The sequence below is a fragment of the Cyanistes caeruleus genome, chromosome 13 (genome assembly GCF_971803275.1).
Source record: "Cyanistes caeruleus chromosome 13, bCyaCae1.hap1.1, whole genome shotgun sequence".
NCBI classification, from domain to species: Eukaryota; Metazoa; Chordata; class Aves; order Passeriformes; family Paridae; genus Cyanistes; species Cyanistes caeruleus.
Window position 1 is genome coordinate 2,858,736 of NC_141713.1, and position 22,349 is coordinate 2,881,084.

The 22,349-nt window shown below is 45.1% G+C and overlaps 1 protein-coding gene and 1 long non-coding RNA gene across 3 annotated transcripts in view; one reads left to right on the plus strand and one right to left on the minus strand.

The window, feature by feature from the left end:
* The window catches only part of CHSY1 (chondroitin sulfate synthase 1), a 74,553-nt gene that overhangs the window by 7,327 nt on the left and 44,877 nt on the right, over nt 1-22,349 (plus strand). Inside the window, exon 2 of the mRNA XM_086848834.1 lies at nt 1,692-2,187. Within this exon, the coding sequence (XP_086704960.1) occupies nt 1,692-2,187 (496 nt within the window). The remainder of the gene's footprint in view (nt 1-1,691; nt 2,188-22,349) is intronic.
* LOC111933995 (uncharacterized) lies at nt 1,624-3,028 on the minus strand. Of its 2 annotated transcripts, XR_015275737.1 has the most exons (4): nt 2,939-3,028; nt 2,792-2,822; nt 2,275-2,351; nt 2,100-2,180 (listed from the first exon to the last, which is right to left on the minus strand). It is a non-coding gene; the product is annotated as an uncharacterized LOC111933995 (long non-coding RNA). The 2 variants fall into 2 exon arrangements; XR_002866940.2 differs by lacking the exons at nt 2,100-2,180; nt 2,939-3,028 and adding an exon at nt 1,624-1,796 and having other exon boundaries at nt 2,792-2,880.

Below are 22,349 nucleotides of genomic sequence, written 5' to 3' on the forward strand. Positions count from 1 at the left end.
ACCATGTTTCCTTTGAAAGTGGGCAGTTCTCAGTGCTTTAACAGGATATGATTTATAACCAGTAGTATTGTGTATTAATTGCATTGCTAATGATTAAAGGCCTCATCACCTCTGTTGTGAAGGCAGTGGGAATGTTTCCATTTGCTTTACTCTGCTCTTCAGGGAAGCTCAGATCTAAACTTTTGCTATGAAATGCTACCCATGGCAGCAAGAAATCCAGAAGACAAAGCTTTTAAAGTAATTAGGTGATATTCATTACACACGGTGGAATAAGTGAGAAACTGTTAAGGTGTCAAGGTTGATGTTTAGGTAGTCTCATTAAATACCTCTTCATTTTCTGATGGAACTTAAGGAATAATTCTCCTGAAGTATTTTTACATTTCAGGCTTTTTATGATAGCTAATTCTGGAGATTTCAAAATTCACATGGTCTGTGCTGCTCAAAATCTGCTCAGGTATTGGCAGGAAGCCTGTGCTGAGAGGCATCTGGTCAGAGTGACAGTGATGCATTGAGGGAATACTGTGTCCTTTACCTTGAGAGTGTTTTCACGTCAGCTTTAGGTTATATTCTGAGTATAGTCACCAAATAAAATTATAAATTATTCTCCCTGTATATAAAAAGTGGCAAAACCTGTTGGTTTACCAACTAAAATAGTTTTCTGTGAGTTTCTGTGAGGGGTATGTGATCTCTTCTCTTACCCCAGATAGAATCTCAGAAAATGGTACTGCAAGCTTAATAATTTTTGAGGGCAAGGCTGTAGCAGTTACGTGACTGAAAATCCTCCCTGGAGGAGGCTGTGCTCTGCCTTGAGGAATCATCCTACAGCTCTTCCTGCGCTACCAGTGACCCAGTTTGCCCACGCAGATGGGTTGGATTTGTCAGAGAGGAGCACGGAAGGTGTGGAGCAGATGTTGTCGCTGCTCTGCACAGGAAAGGCTCCTCTCCTGTGCTGCTCCTCCCCACTAAAACCTGGAATTAAGTGTCTGCAAAGCTGCTGGAGGTGCAGGTGTTGGGTAGCAGCATGTTATTGTGGGAATTATGAGTTTTGCAGGCATCTCTTAGAACTTTGCTGGTATGGACAAAGCCACTTGAGGTTACTTCTGCTCCATGCTCTCTGCTTTGTTTCTCCACGCACCATCTGGAGAAGTTGCTGTTTGGTTCTTTCCCAAGGGATGCCATTTCCTTAAAAGTTCATGTGAATTAACTCTCTGGAAGTCTGCATTTCTGAGTGCACATTTGAGCTTTTGGGGAGGCCTAGAGGGAATGGAAGGGGGCTGTGATGCTGAATAACTTGCAGGGAAGCTTTGGAAGGAGTAAATCCAGTTGTATGTGAATTGTTGGCCTGTTTTGGCTCCCCCTCCATATTTTGTGATCAATAGCTGTTAGTGCAAAACTGAGTGTGCTTAAGGAATCCTGCTTCCCACTAGTGAACTGCTGCTATTGAATTATTTTCTCTAACATATGGAGGTGCAAAAATGGTACTCAGATGCTTGTCATGCCAGAATTTTGTGGATGTTGTACCAATTGCTGGGTGTGCCATGTGAATGTCCTCATCTGTGCAGTAAAAAAGATCCTTTCAAGGTGTTCAGAAAAGAAAATCTTTAAAGCAGTTGAGCCATAGTCTGTGGTTGCACTCTCTGCCTGCCCTTGTTTGCGTATTTAATTATTCCTTCTTGTGTTTTTCAATCTAGAACGTGGTCCAAAACCATTCCTGGCAAGGTCGAATTCTTCTCCAGCGAGGGCTCGGACACCTCCATCCCCATCCCCATCGTGCCGCTTCCAGGTGTCGATGACTCCTACCCCCCCCAGAAGAAATCCTTCATGATGCTCAAATACATGCATGACCACTACTTGGACAAATACGAATGGTTCATGAGGGCTGACGACGACGTTTACATCAAAGGGGACAAACTGGAGAACTTCCTCAGGAGCCTGAACAGCAGCGAGCCGCTGTTCCTGGGGCAGACCGGCCTCGGCACCACGGAGGAGATGGGGAAGCTGGCGCTGGAGCCGGGCGAGAACTTCTGCATGGGGGGGCCAGGAGTGATCATGAGCCGGGAGGTGCTGCGGAGGATGGTGCCCCACATCGGCGAGTGCCTGCGGGAGATGTACACCACCCACGAGGACGTGGAAGTGGGACGCTGCGTGCGGAGGTTCGCGGGGGTGCAGTGCGTCTGGTCCTACGAGGTAAGGACGAGGGGAATGGGGAGATGGCTTTTGGGGGGAGGCAGAGAGAGGATTGCTGTTGTACACAGCAGTTCCTCCAGCCCTCACCTCCCTCTGCAGCATCACCATCCAAATGTGCGGTTTCTGCGCCTTTTGTTTCCTGCAAGCGTCGCCCTTGGAAAGACCTAGAAAAATTTGGAAATGCAGCAGTAAGGAGGGAAATGGAAGAACATTCATTATTCATAACAGATATTTTTATTTGGATAGAAAGGGAATAAGCTTAAATCAAAATGGCCTCGAGTGCCTGCAGTCCTGACTGTCCAAGCCTCTTTTATCTTCTTTAGCTGAGTACGCCATGGTGTCAGCATGGGAAATGGATGATACAATTACCGTGTTTCTTACTGCTGTTGAAAATGTGTGAGGCTGACAGATGTTTGCCCTGACAGTGACAGTTTTTCCCCAAACTGGAGATGTCTCATGGTGGCTGGCACTGTAACCCTGCATGCTGAGCTGCCTCCTGGCAGCCCAGATCTGCCGCTGCTCCGGGCACTCGCTGGCAGCCGCGTCCTGCAGGCGCCTGCTCAGCAGGTCCTTGACGTCAGCAGAGACAAGCCACCACTCTTACCGAAACTCGTGGTCTGCCCACACTGATGCGCCTGCAAATTTGGCATTTTGGGGGAGAAGAAATTAGAGAGCCTGGTTGTGGCAGTTTCCTGCTGCTGTTTGTTGTGAGCTGGCAGCTCCTCCCTGGGGTGACAGGGGCTTCTCCTGCCTGGGTGCGCTGGGCTCCTTGAAGTGAGTCCTGGCTGTGTACAGACTGCCTGATTGAAAACACCTCCTGGGCTTGACCTGCACTTTCACCAGGGCAAATGCTGGTGGGTCTGCCTTAGAAATATGGGAGAAGTTGAAAGCAGAAGAGAGGTTGAACAGTTTGTCTCTGCACACAAACATTTATGACCTGACGCAACTACATCCTTTTATGAGATGTGGTGAAGGGGGGGTTCTTCTGCCTGTGTGACAGGAGCTGTGGTCACAGTGACAGGGTGGTCACAGACAGTGACAGATACTGCTGCTGAGCCACTCTTTCACTGGCAAAGACTTGGGTTTAACTTTTGACACTCAGTTTCTGCCCCCAAAAGCTGCTGCTTTGTTTCATTTCACAGCTCAGCAACCGGGAAGCCTCTGAGGAAGGGGAAGGAGGTTTCCAGCTGCACTTATTAATTAATATCTTTTGTGCCTGGAGATTTTCTGGACTAACAGTGCCTCTCCACATTCCCTGCTTTCAGACCTGGAACTAGTTTATGTCTTGCCAGCATTGTGGTTTAGCCATTCGTAAAGAGTCAGTAACTTTTTCCACAGTTTTTAGCAGCATAAAATTTTTACTATAGACATTCAGAGTAGAAATAACTTCTGGTGTGAATGCCTGTACCATCTGGCATTTGATAAGTTACTGAAGGTCAGCATTTTGGTCCTATTGAAACTGGCAAAGAGCTCCTAAATTCAATATAACCAAATGTTGGGCTGAAATAGCCAACGATAGCCCACAAGTGCACTGGGAATGCTGTCTGACAGGAATAGATGGGGCTTTCTCATAATCTGTTTTGTTTGATGAGCTTCTGTTATTATCCTTAATGCTGGATTCTCCTAAGTGCCATGAATTGCTTAAAATTGGTTTGTGTGAAGTGTATAAACTGTTGGGTGTTCAGAAGTAACCCGTGAGTGTGGGATGTTGAGGCTCAGCTGTTTGGGAGAGTAGGAAGAGTTTCAATGACAAAAGGACACAGCTTCTGCAAGATGTAGGTCCACTCTCATTTAGTTGTGGCTTTTCAGTTTAAATACCTGTCATCTTTTTTGATCTGGTTCTCTCATTGCCCAGATGAAATGTGTCTGGTATTTTATTTCAGATAAAGCACTAGCTGTGTGAAAAAACACAGCTGTCGCAACAGCTGTGTTAGGAAGGCTTGGTGTAAAAACGACATTTTCCATGTCTTGTATGTTCATGAACATCAAGTAACAGGCCACTGTAAGTGAATTGCAAAATGTTGTGTTTCACTGAGCTTCTGATAGAGCAAAAAAGTTTATCTGTGTCTGCTGTGCTGGGGCACAGCCACCACATCCTTCACAATTTCCATTGGAAGAAAAGCTGTGACAGCACAAGGCTCAGCAGACAGAGCAGTGTTGGCCTTAGAAATCCCAAACCTCAGACTTCTCCTTTGCAGCCTGCACTTCCCATTCTAAAAAGGCTCAAGTGGCAGCACGAGCAAGGAGCTCAGGTCCCTGCTGTCAGCCCCCAGCTCTCTGGGTTTCCTTCTCAGCATCTCAGGCGTGGAGTGCCCTCACCTCACTGTGGGTGGCTTTTCCCTGCACTGTTCTTGTGGTGGGCTCCCTGCCCAGAATCATTTTACTCATCTCCATGACTGTCACTGCCCCCTTTCTCTGATTTTAGGATCCCACAATGTCTTTACTGTGCTGCTCATCTTCCCTGGCCCTGGCTCTGGTGGTGTGCCCGAATGCATCACCAGGCCTGGCTCTGTGTGACTTTTCTGCTCGCAGCAGTCTGTCTCAAAACCTCTTTTTTCCCCCCTTCCTGTGTTTCTGTCACTCCTCTGCTCTCTGCAGTGCCTCTCAGACCACTTCATCAGAGTGGCACCGGTTATTGCCCATTTCAAGACTTGTGAGGATTTGTTCACACTGTTCCTGCCATCAGGAGCTTTTCAGCAGAGACAGCAGAGGAACTGACACCACCATTCTTTGGACTTCCTGTGTCATCTCAGCCCAGAAGAGCAGCAGCAGCGTGTGCAGGCTTGAGGACAACTGCAGCTCTCTGGGCTCTGGGGAGCTCTGACCCATCCAGGCTTTGGGAGCACTTTGCAGCCCACAATGGATTTTAAGCTCCTGTGACCAGGCTAGGAGCTGTTCCCTTGTTTGACACAAGGTTGAGTGAGTCACAGATGAGACATGGCTGTTAAATGTAAGTTCTTTAGGGCAAGGATTATCATCACTGTAAAAACAAAACCCAGACTGGTGCTGCTGTTTGACAAATAACTATAAAATTCAGTGTTCTATAGGGTGGAGCATCTGAAGCCAGAGAGTTTATGCAGCAAATGATAAGAAAACAGTCATGAAAAGAATAGAGCTGTGAAATCTCAGAAGCTTCCAGAAGGATGCTTGAGAGGTTATGAAGAAAAACAGAGTGTAGTCCTTTTTCTTGAGGAGAGCTGAAGGCTTGGAGTGAACTTTCTCAGAACTAGTTCTGCATTTCTAGTGAATATTGGTATTTTAGACTTCTGGCACATTGCTGGGTGTTATTTCAGACTTAAGTCTCCTTCTTTCTTCCCTTTCCTCCCACCAGTAGTTCTTCCAGTCCATCTCATGTGGATCACAGGGACGTGGAAGTTCTGTTTTCTCCTACACTGCCATGTGGTGCCACGCAGGGTCTTGGATTTCAGCCTGAGAACATGTTCTGGTTTTGATGGCAAGCTCTTTCATTTGTGATTTAAACCATCCCAAAATTATTGTTGATTCTCAGTATTGTGTCTAATATTTCCTTTAAATGCACCTGAATTACAAAGTCATCACTGTGTAGCTTGGTGTTGTTTCAGCCTTGTTTTGCAGCTGTTGCTGCATGATTTCCTAATTTGTGGTTAACAGCTTCACAACTTTATTACAGGCTCTTTGTAGCTGCTAGAAGTCAAGGCAGTGCTGATATATCTCATTAATTTTTTCAGTATTAAAACCCTTCTGACACATGCTGCTTTCAGGTGATCCCAGTTCCTTCCTGTGTGTCCTACAGTGCAATAGAAACAGGTGGATCCAGTCTTTTGCTACCTCTGACAGGTATAAATGACCAGTTTTGTCTGTCTTATCTCCTGTTCTGACTGAGGTTGTGAGAGAAATAAGGTGAGAGGCAGCAAGTGACAGGATTTTTTACACTATACTTGGAAAAGAAGATGTGACGAGGGCAGTGATCACACCAAGAAAGGTGAGGAAGAGCAGGTCCAACTTTTTGGGTGTTGGTGAGGGGGAAAATGGAAAATTAGAAATCCCAAACCTGGTGAGCAGGGATAGCAGGGGGCTTTGGGAGAAGGGGGTTTGAATTAACATTTTGTGTGGTCTTTCATCTGGAGTAATTGAAGATAATTGCTACTGAAGTTAAGAAAGCCCTTAAAGTGCACGTTATATCTGCCAAGTACACTGGCAGTGCCAGAACGTAGCATTTCTGGGATGGATGTTCCCAAGGGCAAAACTGAACTTTATGTTTTCTCTAGGTCAGCTGGGGGGAAAAAAAAACTAAAAAAAATTACTCCTGCAGTGATTGATCAGTTCTGAATGACTGGAAAGAGGTGCTGTTAATGGCAAATCTCCAGTTCCTTTGCTTTATCCTTTGTGGAAACCTTTTCTTATTAAAAAAAAAAAGGAGATTGATCCTGTTGTGGCTGGGTGGTGAGTGACACCCAGCACAGAGTGTGCTCCCAGGGCAGTGCAGGGTGGGATTTGTGAGGATGTGCTGGGTGTTCTGGAGCACCTCTGTCCTCTGCAGACACCGGGACAGTGGGCTTGGACTGTGGGCTTTGGTTGTTCTTGCTCTGTGAACCTTTCCCTCGACTCCCAGCCAGCAAATGAAAGATTTGTCTTGTCTTTGTGGTAGGAGCTTCCAGCAGCACTCCTGAAATGAGACATTATTATGTGTCTGTATTGTCCTGGCTTCAAAGCTTGGACGTTTTCTGAAGTCAGAGCATGGAAACTTGGCAAACCCTGACAGCACAGACACCTTATCTCGCTGTGGGAGCAGCCCACTGCATCTCTTCATTTCCAGAAACCTGTGATGTGAATTGTGTGTGAGAGAGAGAGGGAGGATACAAGCATGCCCAGAGTTTTAGGGTGGATGTTTATGTACTACCTTTCTTCCAGCACTAAATTTTATCTTTGGAACGCCTCAGAGATGTCTTTTTGGCTTTGGATTAAGATGTAAGTGGGTGGCCATGCATTCTGGGGATGGATGGAGATTGAGCTCCCTGAAGGTAATGAGGAATGGCATTTTATCAAAGCACAGACAGGTACGACTAGAGAAGAGCATTATCTGGGCAAGGGAGGTGATGCATGGGGCACAGGGTGAGACTGAAATACATGACTGATGCGACAGGGAGTCCATGACAACAGTGGGGGAGGCAGCGTGGTATGACCACTGTGGTCTAATTTTAGTGTTTGCTGAGGAGGAGGGCACAGAGGTCAGGGGAGAGAGTAAAGGCTGCAGACTGGGTTTGTGAAACCCAGGTGTGGGTTGGGAGGATTTGGAAGGTTTGGAACGGGAAAAAGGTCTCAGGTCCACAGCCAGGTCCTGACCTGGCTTTTTCACTTCAGAAAATAACTGAGTGTTTGAGAACCAGATATTCCAAAGAGGGAAAACTTGACATTACTGAGTGTTTTCCTACTGACTTCTGAATGCAGGTTGGTCAAGGTTTATTCTGTGTTGTAGAAATGAAGAGCAAGTGTTTTAACAAAACTTGAGTCTGGGTTCCACTCACTTTGTGCAGAATATCCTTTTCAGAGAGGAGGACTGGGGGGTTTGTGCCGAAACAGAGAGGCCTTTCCAGGCTGTAGAGCCTGTTTGGGACTGACCTAGTTTTTGTGAGCACATGGTTAATCTGTCCTTAGTTAGCTGGATGACTTGACCTAATGCCTAAGCTGAGGGTTGCTGAAATGAGGACTTTGATGGTGTCGTGCAGACTCTTAGGAAGCTTCAGCCATGAATCCAGCAAACACAAGTATTGCTTTTCCCCCATTACTGTTGTCTTGGAGTGCAGTGATTTTGTTACAAATTAGGATCTGTTCGGCCTGTTGAGTTCAGGGAGACATCAAGATTACTTGTTATCTTGAGGAGAAGTCAGGAAAGGCTAATCTTTCATAGCATGACAGGACAAAGAACTCTAATAAAATAGCTCATCATGCCAGTTTCTTCATTAAGGCACTCAGAAGATAGCTGAGGATTTGAGGTTGTTCTGTTGAACAGCAGTGGGGATAGGCAGGAGGTGAGTCTGAGACTAGAAGCTTTCTGCTGTGTATTTTTCTTTTGAACTGATGGGAAAGCCATCCTGCTTTTGTACGGTAAAATCTTACTTTACAGCTTGCTGGAGCTGTGAGACTCTGGTAGGGGAATCCCACCTGACTGGAGACCTTGGAGAGACACTGTTAAATTCCAAATCTAATCAATGGCAATCCCAGGAATACCTTTGTAGTCAGTTATCTCCTATGGGTCAATGATATCTGACCAAACACTGAGCTGGCAAGTTTCCTTTTTCAGCTTCTTTTGGGCTTATTTCTGTAAAAGATGAAGGTGAGGGGAATAAAGCATTTCATGGATACCTCTGTATAAGACCAGTATCTCTCTAAGTGTCCTGTGTGACTAGACAGTGATAAAAATAGATTAAAAACTTGTTTTTCTTGACTGAAGGGGACACAAATGTTATCAGCTGGGCCTCTCAGTTACGTAGAGGGTGACTGTGACCTGCATGCTTGGGGGAGGGAGGGTTAATTGTGTTAATTTGGAGAGAATATTTGTATTTTTTCCCTCAATCAGTTAAAGTCAAGTTCTGTGAGCAGCTTAAAGCACCAGCGGCAAGGAGGTGTCAGAGCCTGTGAGCATGGGAGAGAAAAGCCAGGCTTGTTTGGTGGTGGGAAGTAAAAATGAAGTGCTGATGTGGGGAAGGGGCTTAATATAAACTTAGCTGAGGTCACCAACAGGGTGGATAGGAACACACAGCTCAAATGCTTTCAGTGCTACCTGTACCATAATTGGAGTATGATGTTTTAAGAAATACTTGATTTTTTTCAATGAAAACAATTGAATTATCACGGAGAAGAAACAAAGCTAGGGTTTTTTAAATGGATGGACACAATGGGTCTCGGAGTAACATCTATTTATTACTTTAAAATAACCCAGCAACCAAATTTGGTGTAAAAGATCACCATTTTCTTTTGAACTTTCAATGAATGAGCACAGATAATGTTCTGTACAGTGGCTGTAGCCACAGTGGTGTGTAACACTAATCTGCAATGAAGGGTTTTCTTAATACTTTGGGGAAGAATATTTCCTAGCAGGCTGGGTGCTGAGACACTTCCCTTGCTCCCTGGGCTGATGGTGTACCAGGCCAGTGTCTGAGGATACATTTGTGATCTGTACAGTCACGTTTTCCCCAGTTCACACTGTTTGCAGTCCCTGGTGTGTGCTGGGAGAGATCCCAGAAAGAGCTGTGAACAGCAGCTGACTCCTCACCCTGGCCAGGAACTCCCAGTTCATCTTTTGCTTCCCCGAAATTCAGCATCCTTGATGAACTTTACAGCCCCCCAGTGCTGACAAGGCAGAAAATGGAGTTTGGTGCTGCTTTTTTCACAGTTTGCATCTGCAGTTACAAACGAGAACTGCACGTCTTGAGTGTCCCTGTGTGCTGTCCCCGAGTGTACCTCACATCTCAGGCTAGAGATTGGCTTTTTTGGGCTGTGGGGGAAAACATGGGCAGAGAAGATGCAAGATGACAACCTGAAGCAGTTTAACCCTGTTCTGACTGTGTCTGGTGGCCCTGGGGATGGGGGGGGAGTCTGTAATCTGGCTGCACAGAGGATTAATTGCCCTGCATTTGTCTAACCTCATTTCCTGTAGACACCTCCCAGCTCCAGAGCTGCCGTTTTGTATTCTAAACCCATCTGATTTGAAGCAGAGAACTCAATTCTACTTTGTTGGACTGTTACACCATCTTAATTGATCTTTAAAATCCTTAAAACATTTTCTCACTAATTTCCTGTGTTAAAAGCTTATCTGGACTCCTGGTGGTGTGAACTTTTCATGGTTATCAGCTGGAGACCTCTTAAAATCTTGCCAGAAATCCTGACTGCCTGAAGGGTGGGGATTATCTTCCTGCATGCCTCGACCAAAATGACCTTTATGTGTCACAAAGAAGTTGGGAACTTAATTGGAAAAGTTTGGGGGACTAACTGGTTTTGTTTTCTTAAATTTTAAAGTTTCAGCTAAAAGTGTATTTGGGAGCCCTTGCAAAACTGAAGGTTGAGTTCTGGTTATTTCTGGTTAGATTTTTTACATGAAAGTAAACTTCTTTCTGCTGGTAGCCTCAGTGAGAGCAAGTTAGTGTTTTTTTTCCAGTTGGGCAAGTTAAAAGTGGTGCTACAATAATGAAACAAAAGTAAAAGTTGTGACAGATTTTTATGGGGGGACTCTTGAGAACCTATTGAACTTCATGCTAGTTACTTGCAGCTTGTGTGGTAATGGTGATTTCAGGAGAAGAATCAATGCCTGCATACAATTTATATTGCTGTTAGGGACCCAAGCTAATAGGGACCATTCTTTTAAAGTCTCTTTGAATAGGAAATGTCTGTTTATCCATTTATCTCTTGCCCACACTTCAGTGTTGTGCCCTGATGTGAAGTATTGGTGGCAAAAGGAGAGCCCCTTTTCCAGGGAATGAGCATGGAAGCAGTTTTTCCTTTTCACAGAGAGCTTTTTGCAGCCTGTGTGATGCCATTTTTACCTGAGCTGCTGGCAGGGACTTGCTCCCAGGGCTGCAGTGTGGGTGAAGCTTCAGTGGTCAGCTTCTGCGCTTGGTGATCTGATGTCCTGGGAGCATTGCCACAAACAGCTTCATCTGTGCTGGTTCATACTGAGAGCACATGGATGTGAGCCCTGAATGTTTGTGCAGAGCTGTGAGAGGAGGCTCCTGGAGCCAGTGCTTTGGAGTCAGTAGTTTAGAAAAAGGTTTAGGAAAAGGCAAAGGCATGGCGTGCTCTTGTGTAATGAAGAGAGCACAGGTAGGGTCATGCCCACTGGATCTAAGTTCCATCCAAGTCTTTGGGTTTAATCCTTCCTACTGAATGGCTTTAGGGAGCTCCAGCTGAGCTCTGTATTTTTGTTCTTGGAAACAGTCTTCAGAAGCATCCGGTACTCTTTGTGGATTAAGCGCAGGTTCTGACACAGAGGCTAGGATTAGTGATGAAATAAATGGGAACCCATGGTTTGGACTCAGCCAGCAGTTCATTAGAAAGCAGAAAAGGGTAGTAGAAAACTGCCTGCAGTTCCTGAAGTGCCACTGTCACCTTCTTTCAGCTGCAAAGAAAAGCGTGTTATCAGAAAAATAAAGGGGGACATTACCAGAAAGCTCCTCTACCTCAGGGCTGCCCCAGCCCTTGTGGGGAGGCAGCCAGCACTTGGATGCTGTGTCCTTGCCTGCTGTCCTCGTGGCTGTGCTCAGCCATGTGTCAGGGTGTCCTCTGAAAGGCAGGCACAAGTCTGCTCATGAAAACTTGCTGCCTGCTCTTGTTCATGGTTGCCACTTCAGATTGGAGCAGCTGGTTCGAAAAGCGCTCCCAGAGCTGCAGCGGGGTATTAATGAAGGTTCCTCTGCTCATGGGCCTTCAATGGGTGTAATTACTTGGCAGTAACTTCTTTAAACCGTATTTGAGTTAAAGCTACATGTTTTGGCTGGTTATGTCACCACTGTATTAGTGAGGAATGCAGGAGAGAGAGTGCTAGTTTGCATTAACTGAGCTGCTTTAATCCTTTGTAACCATACTTTTTACTGTGTGCTACTGTCTTACAGAGAGAGAAAATACTTGCCCAAGGGGCAGCAGAATTCACTCCTCAGCATCTCTGCATAAGGACAGTGTTCTTTGTCCTCAGAAGGACAAAGTTCTTAGTAGATGGGTTGTTGAGAATTAACATTAAGTGAAATTCTGCATAGATATTCATTGGGGAACTGTCTGTATCCAAGGTCTGAATTTTTTATAAAGCTTTTTTCCTACAGTTCCTCTCAGTGGTAGGGTGCAGAGTGGGTTAAATGCCTGACCCATTTTTTTTAATAGTTTCCTACAGTCTTCAGACCATATGCTTGAAAAAAAGTCTTGTCCAACATTAGTGACTCAGAACATACACCTCTCACATTCATTGTCCAGGTCAGAGAAAATATTGTGCCCCTTGCATGTGTATCTTTCCTGTCCTGACAAAAGAGAAATTTGCTTACCCTTATCACAAGATGATTTATCAAGAAACCTTACCCTCACCTTAACTTACCTTGTTTGTTTAAGCTTATCACAGATTTATTAACTGGCATACTTGTTTTTATATCCTTTTCTTATTGAAGATACTTCCTAACATCCTTGGCCAAGGGGAACTTTATTTAAAAAAAAGCAAACAGCCAACAACTGTGAGACAATAGCAGATTTAATCTTCATAAAGCAGCAGGGCTTTTGCTTCCCTGGGAATGTTTGCTAACTGTGGCTTTTCCAGGTTTTGGACAGAACTATTTTTCTTTGACTTTTTCAAATATTCTTTTTTTTTCTCTCCCCTCTCTCTGCCTCCCTGGAGCTGAAACATGCACTGCAGTCACTGCGAGAGCCTTTTGCAGTTGCACTTTTTCTTGCTGTGTTTTACTGGGCCCAACTGGAAGCCACTTCTGATCCTGTGGAATAATGTGTTTGGCTGAATCCTGAAGTTTGCTGCTGCTGTGTGTGCTTGTACTGAGGAAAAACCATCCACACGGTTTCTTATCTTCCCCAGGCCAAAAATAACACCACGGCTCCTGCGGCCTTGAAGAATTAGCCTAATTTCAGAACTGGAAACCAGGGCGAAGATGAAAAGTGTGTTTCAAGATATATAAAATAGCAGCTGGGTGCTTAAGCACGAGGATGAAAAGCCTTTGTCTGGGGCTCTGGCTGGTGGATCACAAGTATTTGTGATGATCTTTTGCAGGGACAAGCCTCTGCTGAATGGCTCTGCTTTAAAGCAGGCCGTGAGGTTCCGACATGGGACCTGCAAGCGAGGGGGATGGAAGGTGAGGGCAAAGTCATCTTCCTTGTGGCTGCAGAGTGGCTCCTGCAGATCCCTGACGTGGGTCATTCCTCCATCCTGCCTCGTGCCATCTGCCCTGGGGTCCCTGGGGCAGGGGAGGTGTGAAATGTGTAACCCCGTTTATCCTGTGAGGTGGTCAGGCCGTACAGAAAATGCCTTGTTTCTGTTCAGCCAGCACAAAGGCTCTTTTATAGCTGCTTGGCCATACATCTGTCGAGGTGCCTCAGACTGTTAGCACTGGTTACTGTTTGAGGTATGCAGCTCCCAGGCTGTGATGTACAGTGATATGTTGTTTATATGTTGCCTCCCTTTCCTTTTGAGGATAGGGAGCTGTGCTGTGTCCTGCCCTGAACAAAGCTGGTGTTAGTTATGGGATGGAGCAGTAGCCTGGAGATTTTCCTCTTTAAAAGCAGACTGGAATCCTTCTGTTTCACACTTCAAATTAAGCATCTGAATTTGGCAGCGACTGCAGGACAATAGAACTTTCTCTGGGGGAAGTTGTCTTCAGTTTCTTCTCCAGAGACAGACCTGGCTTGAAAGACATTGTGTGCACCATAACAGAGGCACCCCAGTCCTTCACCAGGCACTTAAATGGAAAAAACCCTGACTTCTTAAAATTTTTGAACTTTATTGCAGCCTTTGGATTAATTTCCCCATCTTTTCCCCGCCTCCACTGTTACTTCTTTTCTCCTGCACGTGTCCTCAAACTCGTTCCACAGACACTTGGCTGAAATCAGTCCTGCCCAGAAATGCACACTCATCTTCTGAAATGTAGGGAAGGGAGTGAGAAGAGGCACTGTAAACTGACAAAGTCCTGGTGATTTGGGAATCTCTGGGTTTGTCTCCTGTGGTCTTCAGACATCTTGAGGTTTGCCATCTCCCGTCTCCTGTGTTTGGTTTTCTGAGTTGGTTTTTTTAACCCCACGAAGCTATCTGACAGCTCTTCAGTTCCATTCCAAAATAGCTTTCTGATGCTGTCACTGCTGGCTTCTTGACTCAAATTAGAGCTTGGGTGGAAAAACAACTTTTCATCAAATTACCATGAGATAGGTCTCGTGGGATGGAGGAAGAGCAGGAGAGGGATGTGCTGTTTCATGTTAAGCTCTCTTGTTTTGACTTTGATCTCCCCTTCTGCTCTCTTAGTGTGGATAAATAGTGAGATTTGGTAGCTGAGTGTGGCAAAAGGTGACTTGGGGTGGGTCCATGGCACTTTACACCACTGAGTCCCTTCCCTTGAGGGCAGCAGCTCTGCCCTGTCCTTGATGTCGACACCCAGCTCTGCCTTGGAACATGTGCCTGTGCTTGCTCCCCTCTCCAGGGAGTATTTCTTCTTGAAGATCTGTTTTGGCTTTGAAGATGCATTTAGGCTTTTTTGTGGCCTGTTTCACAAGAGGGTGAGAAGTTACTCTTCAGCTTAATTTTAGACTGGCTGTCATTCTCGAGCAAACTTGAAGTGTGGTTTTGACCTTGCTCGCAGGGAAACTTGGAGGAACCTGATTTCCCAGTCCATTGAGGGAACTGTTACCCCGGGTCTAGAATTTTGTGCTTTACCATCAAAGGGCTTTGCAAACCTTTCCTGTGCTCCTTCCACGCTGTGGAACAACAGCTCTCCCCACATGGCACGGGGTTATCCCCAGGGCACAGGAGGAGGTACTGTCAGGGTGAGGTGTAGAGTGTAAGAGGTCCTGACTCTGTCCTGCAGCCAAACCACACCTTCCCTCCCCTCTTTCACCAGTCCCTGCAATTAAAATTCCACCGTCAGGGCTGAAGTGAGGTGAGGCAGGAGCAGACTTGCTTTCAGGAGGGAGAGGGAGAACCAAATTTTCTGCTGGAATGGACCTTTTGCTGGAGCAGCATCAGGAAATGTGCTCACCCCACCTGCTTAGGGACAGAAAAGTCACAGGCAGAAATTGCAAAAATAATCAGCATGGTGTGCTCCGGGGCCCAGAGGGCATCAGGAGGAATGAATTGACCTGGGAGTGAGGAGCCCTGCAGACAGACCTGCAGATCTCCATCAGCCTTTCTGAGCCACGGCCCAGGGCAATCACTGGAGATGATTTCCTAATGAAACTGAGGGAGCCCAGCTTGCAGGGGTGCAGATGAGCCTCTCACTGGCACCAGGGAGCAAAGAGGAGCAAGGGCAAAGAACCTCTTGGAGGTGAAAGGTGGTGAAAGCAAGAGAGCCAGAGTGAAACCCTGAGGGGGGTCTGGAGCCTAAGTAATTTCAAATATTCTAAACAGAGGTCCCGTGAGTAGAGATACAAGGGAGCTACATTCCTTTGGCATTTGCAGTATCAGGCAGGCTAAAGTAAGTGCTCTTGTGCAACGCTCTGCTGATGCTTTTGGAGCAGATGCTGCTCCTTTCGTAGCTGCTGCTCCAAGTGATTCTTGCCTGGGTAAATCAGGGAGCTGTTTACAGGTGCTCCCCTCTGCTGAGGACCACCAGAGAGGCAAAATTTGAGGTGGGAAGTGCTGAGGAGAAGGAAAAGCAGTCACTTGCAGATGTTGACATTAAGGAATGTCAGGATGATGTGAAACTTAAACGTGCTTATTCTTAGTTGCAGTTTCTCTGGGAGTAGGGAGGGCTGTGTGTGGGGGTGGGCAGAGAAGGACTGAGGCCTTCAGAAAGGAACTTGGTCTAAAATAAATGCAGGTAAGCAATAAAATGTTACAAGGTGCAAGCTAAGGAGCAACCTGCTGTTTTCACTGGCTCTTGCTGGGGCACAGCTCTAATCCTTAATGCCGGAAATCATATCTGATGGGCTACAATAATCTTATTTTTCCTAGACGTAAAACTCCCTCATGCCTGTCTCCCCTAGGCAAGGTGGAATACCTGCCAAAAAAGCAACATGCTGTGAGCCTCAGCTGCTTCCACATGCCAGCAAAACCATCCTGCGTGGAAGTGACAAGTGTGTTGCTGATGGGATGTGTTCTGGCGTGGCATCCGAGTTAAATCCAAGTGGGAGCACTCGTGCACCTGACTGATGGCCAACATAGGAAAAACACCGAGCTGCCTGAATTGTAGCTGGTGTAATTTCATGCCTAGTTACCATGCAAAACAGTCAACTCTTTACAGGTCTGAAAGTGACTTCTCAGAGTATGTTTTCTTCCTGTCCAAGCAGAGAGCGTGCAGTGAAGAACAGTGGCTTGGATTTTGTTTTCTTTGGTAGCCAATATAACGTCACTGGTTGTCTTTGTGTCTGCCTCTCTTTGTGTGGTGGGACAAAAAAGCCGTGTCCAGTTTGGGAACGCTGCCAGTTTTATCAATATGATGATTATATTCAGAAGAAAGGAGCTGCAGTGGTTCTTGTGGTGCCTCAATGGTAAATAATAGTAAAATATGGCTGTCTCTTAATATTCTGGTTAGACTCCCCCGGTTGCCACACTCTGGAAAGCACCCCTTTTCATGTAGCTGTGTGCTCGTGCACTCTGTGGTCAGCTAAAGTAAATGTGTGTGCTGGAATGTGGCAGAATCATTGTAAAATATTCCAGACCCTGTTCCTGAGCATTGTCACTTGAATGATGCTGTTGCAAAGCTGGGGTTTTTTAAATTTATTTTTAAATCTTAAAGTGTTTGAGTTGTTGTGGTTCTTTCTAGAGGCTTTGGGGATAAAACCATAGCTATAACTTTGCAGCTTGGAAATATCTGCACAGACTCAGTCCTGCACCTCACACCAGACAATAATGAGCACTGAAAGCTAAACTGAGCCCATTGATATGGTGATGATCAGTACTTTTTTCTTTCTGATTAATATTCAACCTGTGTCTTCTATAACGTTTCAAACAGACCATGGGATTGTCCATTCTCCTCAGATCCAGTTGCCCCGTGGATTTGAGCGTGTCCTGCCAGGGAAGCTGCTGGCACTGTGTCCTGGTAGGGCAGTATCCCTGTCAGCCTGTGGTGCTGTGGTTATGTGGATGATCCAATTTGGGTTGTTTTTCATTCCCTGAGAGTGGGCCTGGGCTGAAGGTGACGGATTGCAGCGTGGAGAGAGCTCCTTCTATGTTTGATCTGCTGTAGCCTGGAGTCAGTAATCCCACAGGGGCTGCTGTATCTCAGCTGGGAGTCTGGGAATTGTGCAGGAAGTGCAGGGGACTGTGTGCTCCAGCCCTGGCCTTGGAACGCTCACGTGCCAAGAGATTTGAGAGGAACATGGACACTGTGCCATGGCCAGAGTGAGCAAGAGCAGAACCACATCTTTTGAATGATGTTTTAACTTGGAGCAAACCCAGTTTACACAAACAGCTTGGGAAAGGGAGAAGTTCTTGTCTGTGCTTCAGGAGATCTCGCTGGCTGCCCTGCCAGCTCTCATCTGCCCTGTTTTCCTTGTCACCTCCAATGTGGAGTGGCCACATCCATGCTGTCAGGGCATCAAGAGCTCACTGGCCATCAAAAGAGGCTCTCAGAGGCTGGGGATGAGCTGTCCTGTGGCTCTTGGACATCAGATGATGTTTGAATGAGGCAGTGCAGCATTGGGAAGGCCAGCACCCTCCGTCTCATGCTGGCTTGTGGCAGGTGTCCTTTGGACACTGAGAGTGGGGACTTGCATGTACAGGTTAACCAGGCTGGGATGGAAAATCTCCCAGGTGCAGCTGTGGGAAATGCAGTTCCAGCCTCCCAAAAGGGCAAGAGGAAGGGTCCGTGTCAGGTGGCCAGAAACAGCTTCCCTCCTGTCCCCAGCACTTTGGCTGAAGGTCAAGGCTGAGAGCTCTGCTTTTCATGCCAGGGAAGCCAGGGAAGCTCACAGCGTCTAATGTCAGTGGAAGTAGGAAATTCATAGGGTCTGAAGGGGAGTTAAAACGCATGAAGGGCATTCAGGGAGTGCTGAGGCATGCTCATCTCTGGGTTATGCACTTCAAAGCAGAGCTGCTGCTGGGTAGATCCCTGCTTGCCCAAACCGCAGCAAATTTAACAGGATATTAGTCTGGAGAGATGATAGATCACTCTGATGGTTTCTCTGTCTTCTATTTGTGGGGAAGTGCTGGAAGAAATGGGGATTTGCACGTGTAAATATATCTAAATAGATGTGTATATGTGCCCCCCTGCTCCCTGAAGGAAGAAGGTGCCCCACAGGGGTGGGGAGATGCTCTCCCAGCAGTTCTACATCTTCTCCCCCTGAGCCTTCAGGAACTGGAGCTGTTGGAAGGAGCAGGGAAACGAGGAGGGAGAGGAGAAATACCATGTGAGGCTCATGCAGCCTTTATTTCTCGCTCTGCAATGAAGATAACCTTGCTGGCTTGATGCTTTGTGTTTGCTGCAAATCTCATCCACTCAGCAAACTGCTGGAGGGAGCTGCTGGCAATGTCTCCAGGTAACAGCAATAAAACCCCAAGTGATTATGATATGATTTCATTTGTAACTGGATGAAATAAATGCATGGGGGATCTGCAGCAGAGTAGCTGTTTGACAGGGCTTGCAGGCAGCTCTGCCTGGTGGGGAGAGGGGAGGCCTGGGCAGTGGCACAGGCTTCCCAGCATTCTCCATAGGCACAGCTCAGGATGTCAGCTCTTTTCTTCTAGAAAAACAGATTTCTAGGAAATGCAAGATGAAGTGGTCTTTGTTTGGACTGGCCACACAATCCCCTCACGAGCAAACACTTTATCATGCCAGTTAGGCTGTGATGAGTGATGTATTACAGTAGCAGGCTTGTTGCTCAGTGTAGCTGCTGTTGCCTTTATGGCCAGAGAAAACCAGGCAGAGAGCTTGCTTGAAGCAGTTCAGAGCTAAAATTGCTGTTATAGCCCTTTCAAGGGAAATCCTTGTGGCAGAAGGCTTTCACATTTATTAATTAGTCTCATTTCTCTACCTTGTGAAAGACAAGTAATCCCAAAAATTAAGAATCAAATCCAGGTAAAGTTTTATTTAATGAGGTAACGTTATCATGAAAGAATCTTGTAGTTATACAAAAATGTCTTAGAAGTGCCTTTTGTAGTTGTAAAGTGCAATGAGGGTATTTTTTTTCTTTCATTCCCCCTCCTCCCCAGCAAAACCTCACTGAGCACGTCTGGACAATGAATGTTCTTTTGTAGGGATAAGCACACAATCTCAGAGGGTAAATTTGCCCTGTAAGATGTTTGCACTCACATAAAGCTCTTTTATGTGTGACATTTCCTGCATTATAGCAACCAGCTTCAAAAAAGGGGTGTTTAACGAAGACTTAACTTGACATAAGCAAGGCTTGAGTTACCTTTTAAAAATGTCAGTGTCACTCAACAAAGCCCTTAACACTGTCCTCAGATTGCTCCCAGTCCCCTCCCTGACCTGGTTCTGGGGTGTCCAGGACTTGAGTGGGTGCAGCTGGGCAGTTCTTGCAGTTGTGAGTCTGGGAACTGAGCCTGTGATAAAGGTGATAAAGGATCTTCGTGTGCTCCCCAGAGGTGCATCCAACACCTTGGGTACCACGGAGGCCTCTGGTTTGTCAATCACTGAAGAAGTCTCTCAGTTGGGCAGAACTTCACCTGGGCAGAAACTCAGCCCAAGGCTCTTCTCAGCACATCTCTCCCAGGAGAGGTGCATTTCTTTTTTTTAAAAAAAATTCCTTCTATCCATTCAAAACTATCACCTTTAGGAATTTGCAGTGCATGGAGCAGACCTTTTGCTTCACATGGGCAGCTGTGTGTCCACTTACTGGCTCAAGTCACTCCTCTCCATGCATTTAGTTCCCTTTTTCTCCTTTTTTCACACTTCTTCTTTCGCAGATAGACTTTGGACACTGCTTTTAAAATTATGCAAATTTCCATCTTGACTAGAAGAGGCTGACCACTGAAGCTGCCTTGCTTTTAATGCTATTCAGGATGTGTCTTTTTTTATCTCTTCTTCTTTTTTCCTTTCCTTCAGTCAAGTCTACAAAGAATACTCTGTTTTATGTGCTTTATATGTATGATTTCTTCTTAAAGGACGACTCATTTCCTCTACTTGAGAGGTATTTTCTTAAATCTGTCACTTCCTGTCTCTTTCTTTGCTGTCTGATTTGCCAGTTTTTACATTTTTTTCGTAACTCTTCCGCTCATTAAATGCTCAAATCCCTCGGGAATTGCGTTTTGCCCAGGCGAGAGAAACTTCTTTTTTATTCTCTGGCAAGAAATATTTGACGATTAATTTAATTGCTAAATTGGCTTCTAAGCAGAAGCAGGCTGGGAAAACTGAAGGGGAATTAATCATGCTTGGTTAACAGGAGGGACTTGAAAACGTGAAGGCTGCACCAAAGACGTCAGTGAAAGCTGAGGTGCACAGTAGCTAACAAGCTTTTTGTATTTTATCATATTTTTTTTTCATTTCATGCTGGTTTTCACTGCTTTTTGCCTGCTTGAAGAACAGAATGTTCCCTCCCAGGGAGAGAGGAAAAGCTCAGATCCATGTGCTGGTGGGATGTATCAAGGATTTCTTCCTTCACCTGTCCTGCAGCAAAGGGAGCATCCTCAAACAGCCTCACCCTGACAAATGTTTCTCTTGAACGTTTTGCAGACACTCCCACTCGATTTGGATTGAACTGTCTTTAATGTACAAACAATTGGAAATTAATTCTGCTGTAGTAAAGTGCTCAGCTCAGAACAGCAAGTGCTGTATTAGATGACATTTAAGATTATTTTGTAAAAAGTATATTCATACTGAAAGTGAAATAAAAGTTGCAAGAGGTACTGCTAAATAAGATCTGGCATAAGGTTGAATTTTCCTCTGATGTAAATAGGTGTAACTTGATCAGGTAGCAAGGTTATGCTGATGTACATCAGCTAAAGATTAGAAATCTTGTAGAAAATGACATACAAGTACTACTATAAAATACTGACATCTAAATGATAGGGTTCTCAGTATTTCATTAAAACAAATTGAATCCCTGTTAAAAAAATTTCTGCCTGCAAGACTGCATGTCTTGAGTGAGTTCAACTTCATGGGACTCCGAAGGCATTATTACAACTTCTGTAATTACTCAAAATAGCTGTTCTGTACATAAGATTGGCATGACATTAAAGCTCAGTGTCCTGGACTTTTGCAGGACTAGGCTCCAGTAATGACTTCCATTATCGAGCTGGGAATCTCCCTTTGAAATGCATAAAATCCTTTATACATACTGGGATGCTGTAAAATGTCTGATTTTTATTAACCATGTGAGATATCCTGTTAGTGTGAAATACCAATAGGGCCTTGCACATACTGTGTCTTGGGGGAAAAAATGGGAATTTAGGAAGAAAATTTGTATTTAGAGAAGTAGGAGAAACAATTTCATTAAGGGTTATCTGTTTTACCTACTGTCTCCATTGACAGAGGGAGAGATTAGCACTGTTCTGGCAATAAAACAAGGTTTGATGTTTGGAAGTTAAATAAAGTGGAGGAAAGAAATGAGAAATTAGAGATGAAAAATGCTCCTACATTGGTAAAACCACTGAAGTTATTCCATACATTAATAAGTGATGCATCTTGTAAAATGCACATATAATACTAATTTCTTCAAGATGCCTCTAACTTGGATAAAGTTTCCTGCAACACCTAGATAAAAACGTTGAGGTTTTCTGCACTGTTTGCCATGAGTTAATTCAGACATGCAAATTATGACTGAAGAATTTGGTTTCTATAGTACAGGAAGTATATTCTGAAAAACAAGCAACCCCAAATGGTATCAGCATTGTACTGAACATGGACCTGTGCTTAGAAAATCCTTTTTCACTGGTTAAACTGGCTCCAGTCAAAAATCTTCTACTGAATGTTAATTATTTTTGCATTTGGTTTTCAGTAAACGTTAACAGTCTGAGAACTGCAGTCTATTGATCATTTTCCCATGATTTATGTAGTAGTTGCTCAGAGCAAATATAAATCTGATTAGTTTTGAGCATTTTTGTTTGGTTAGGTTTATCAAAGGTTATAAGGTAAATGAAAACACAGCTGTGGTTCAGGCAATCCTGCCCAACTGAATGGTTTGGTACTTACACAGGTGATTAAATTAACAGTATCTTGTGCACACTGGCATATAAATTGAGATATAAAATGCCAAAGTTGTAAATACACATTATTGATGCACAAATTTATGACATTCCATTGTGCTGAAGGGCTGGTGAAATGTCGAGCAGCTGGTAAAGGCTTCAACCTACGGACAGGAAAAGTAAAACCAAAATATGCAGTAAACCTGAAATTTCCTAAATGGAAAGGGGCAGGGTGCTTTCATAATAGAAAAGAGTAATTGGACTTGAGATGACATCTGTAAACTTTACTTTTCCCCTCCCTTGAAATCCCAAGGGAGAGCTCAGGACTTCATTCTTGCTCATCCTGCAGTTGTGTTGTAGACATTTCTCAACCACTTTCCAGTGACTTTTTCATTAGTCCCTTGGCACTTCTGGT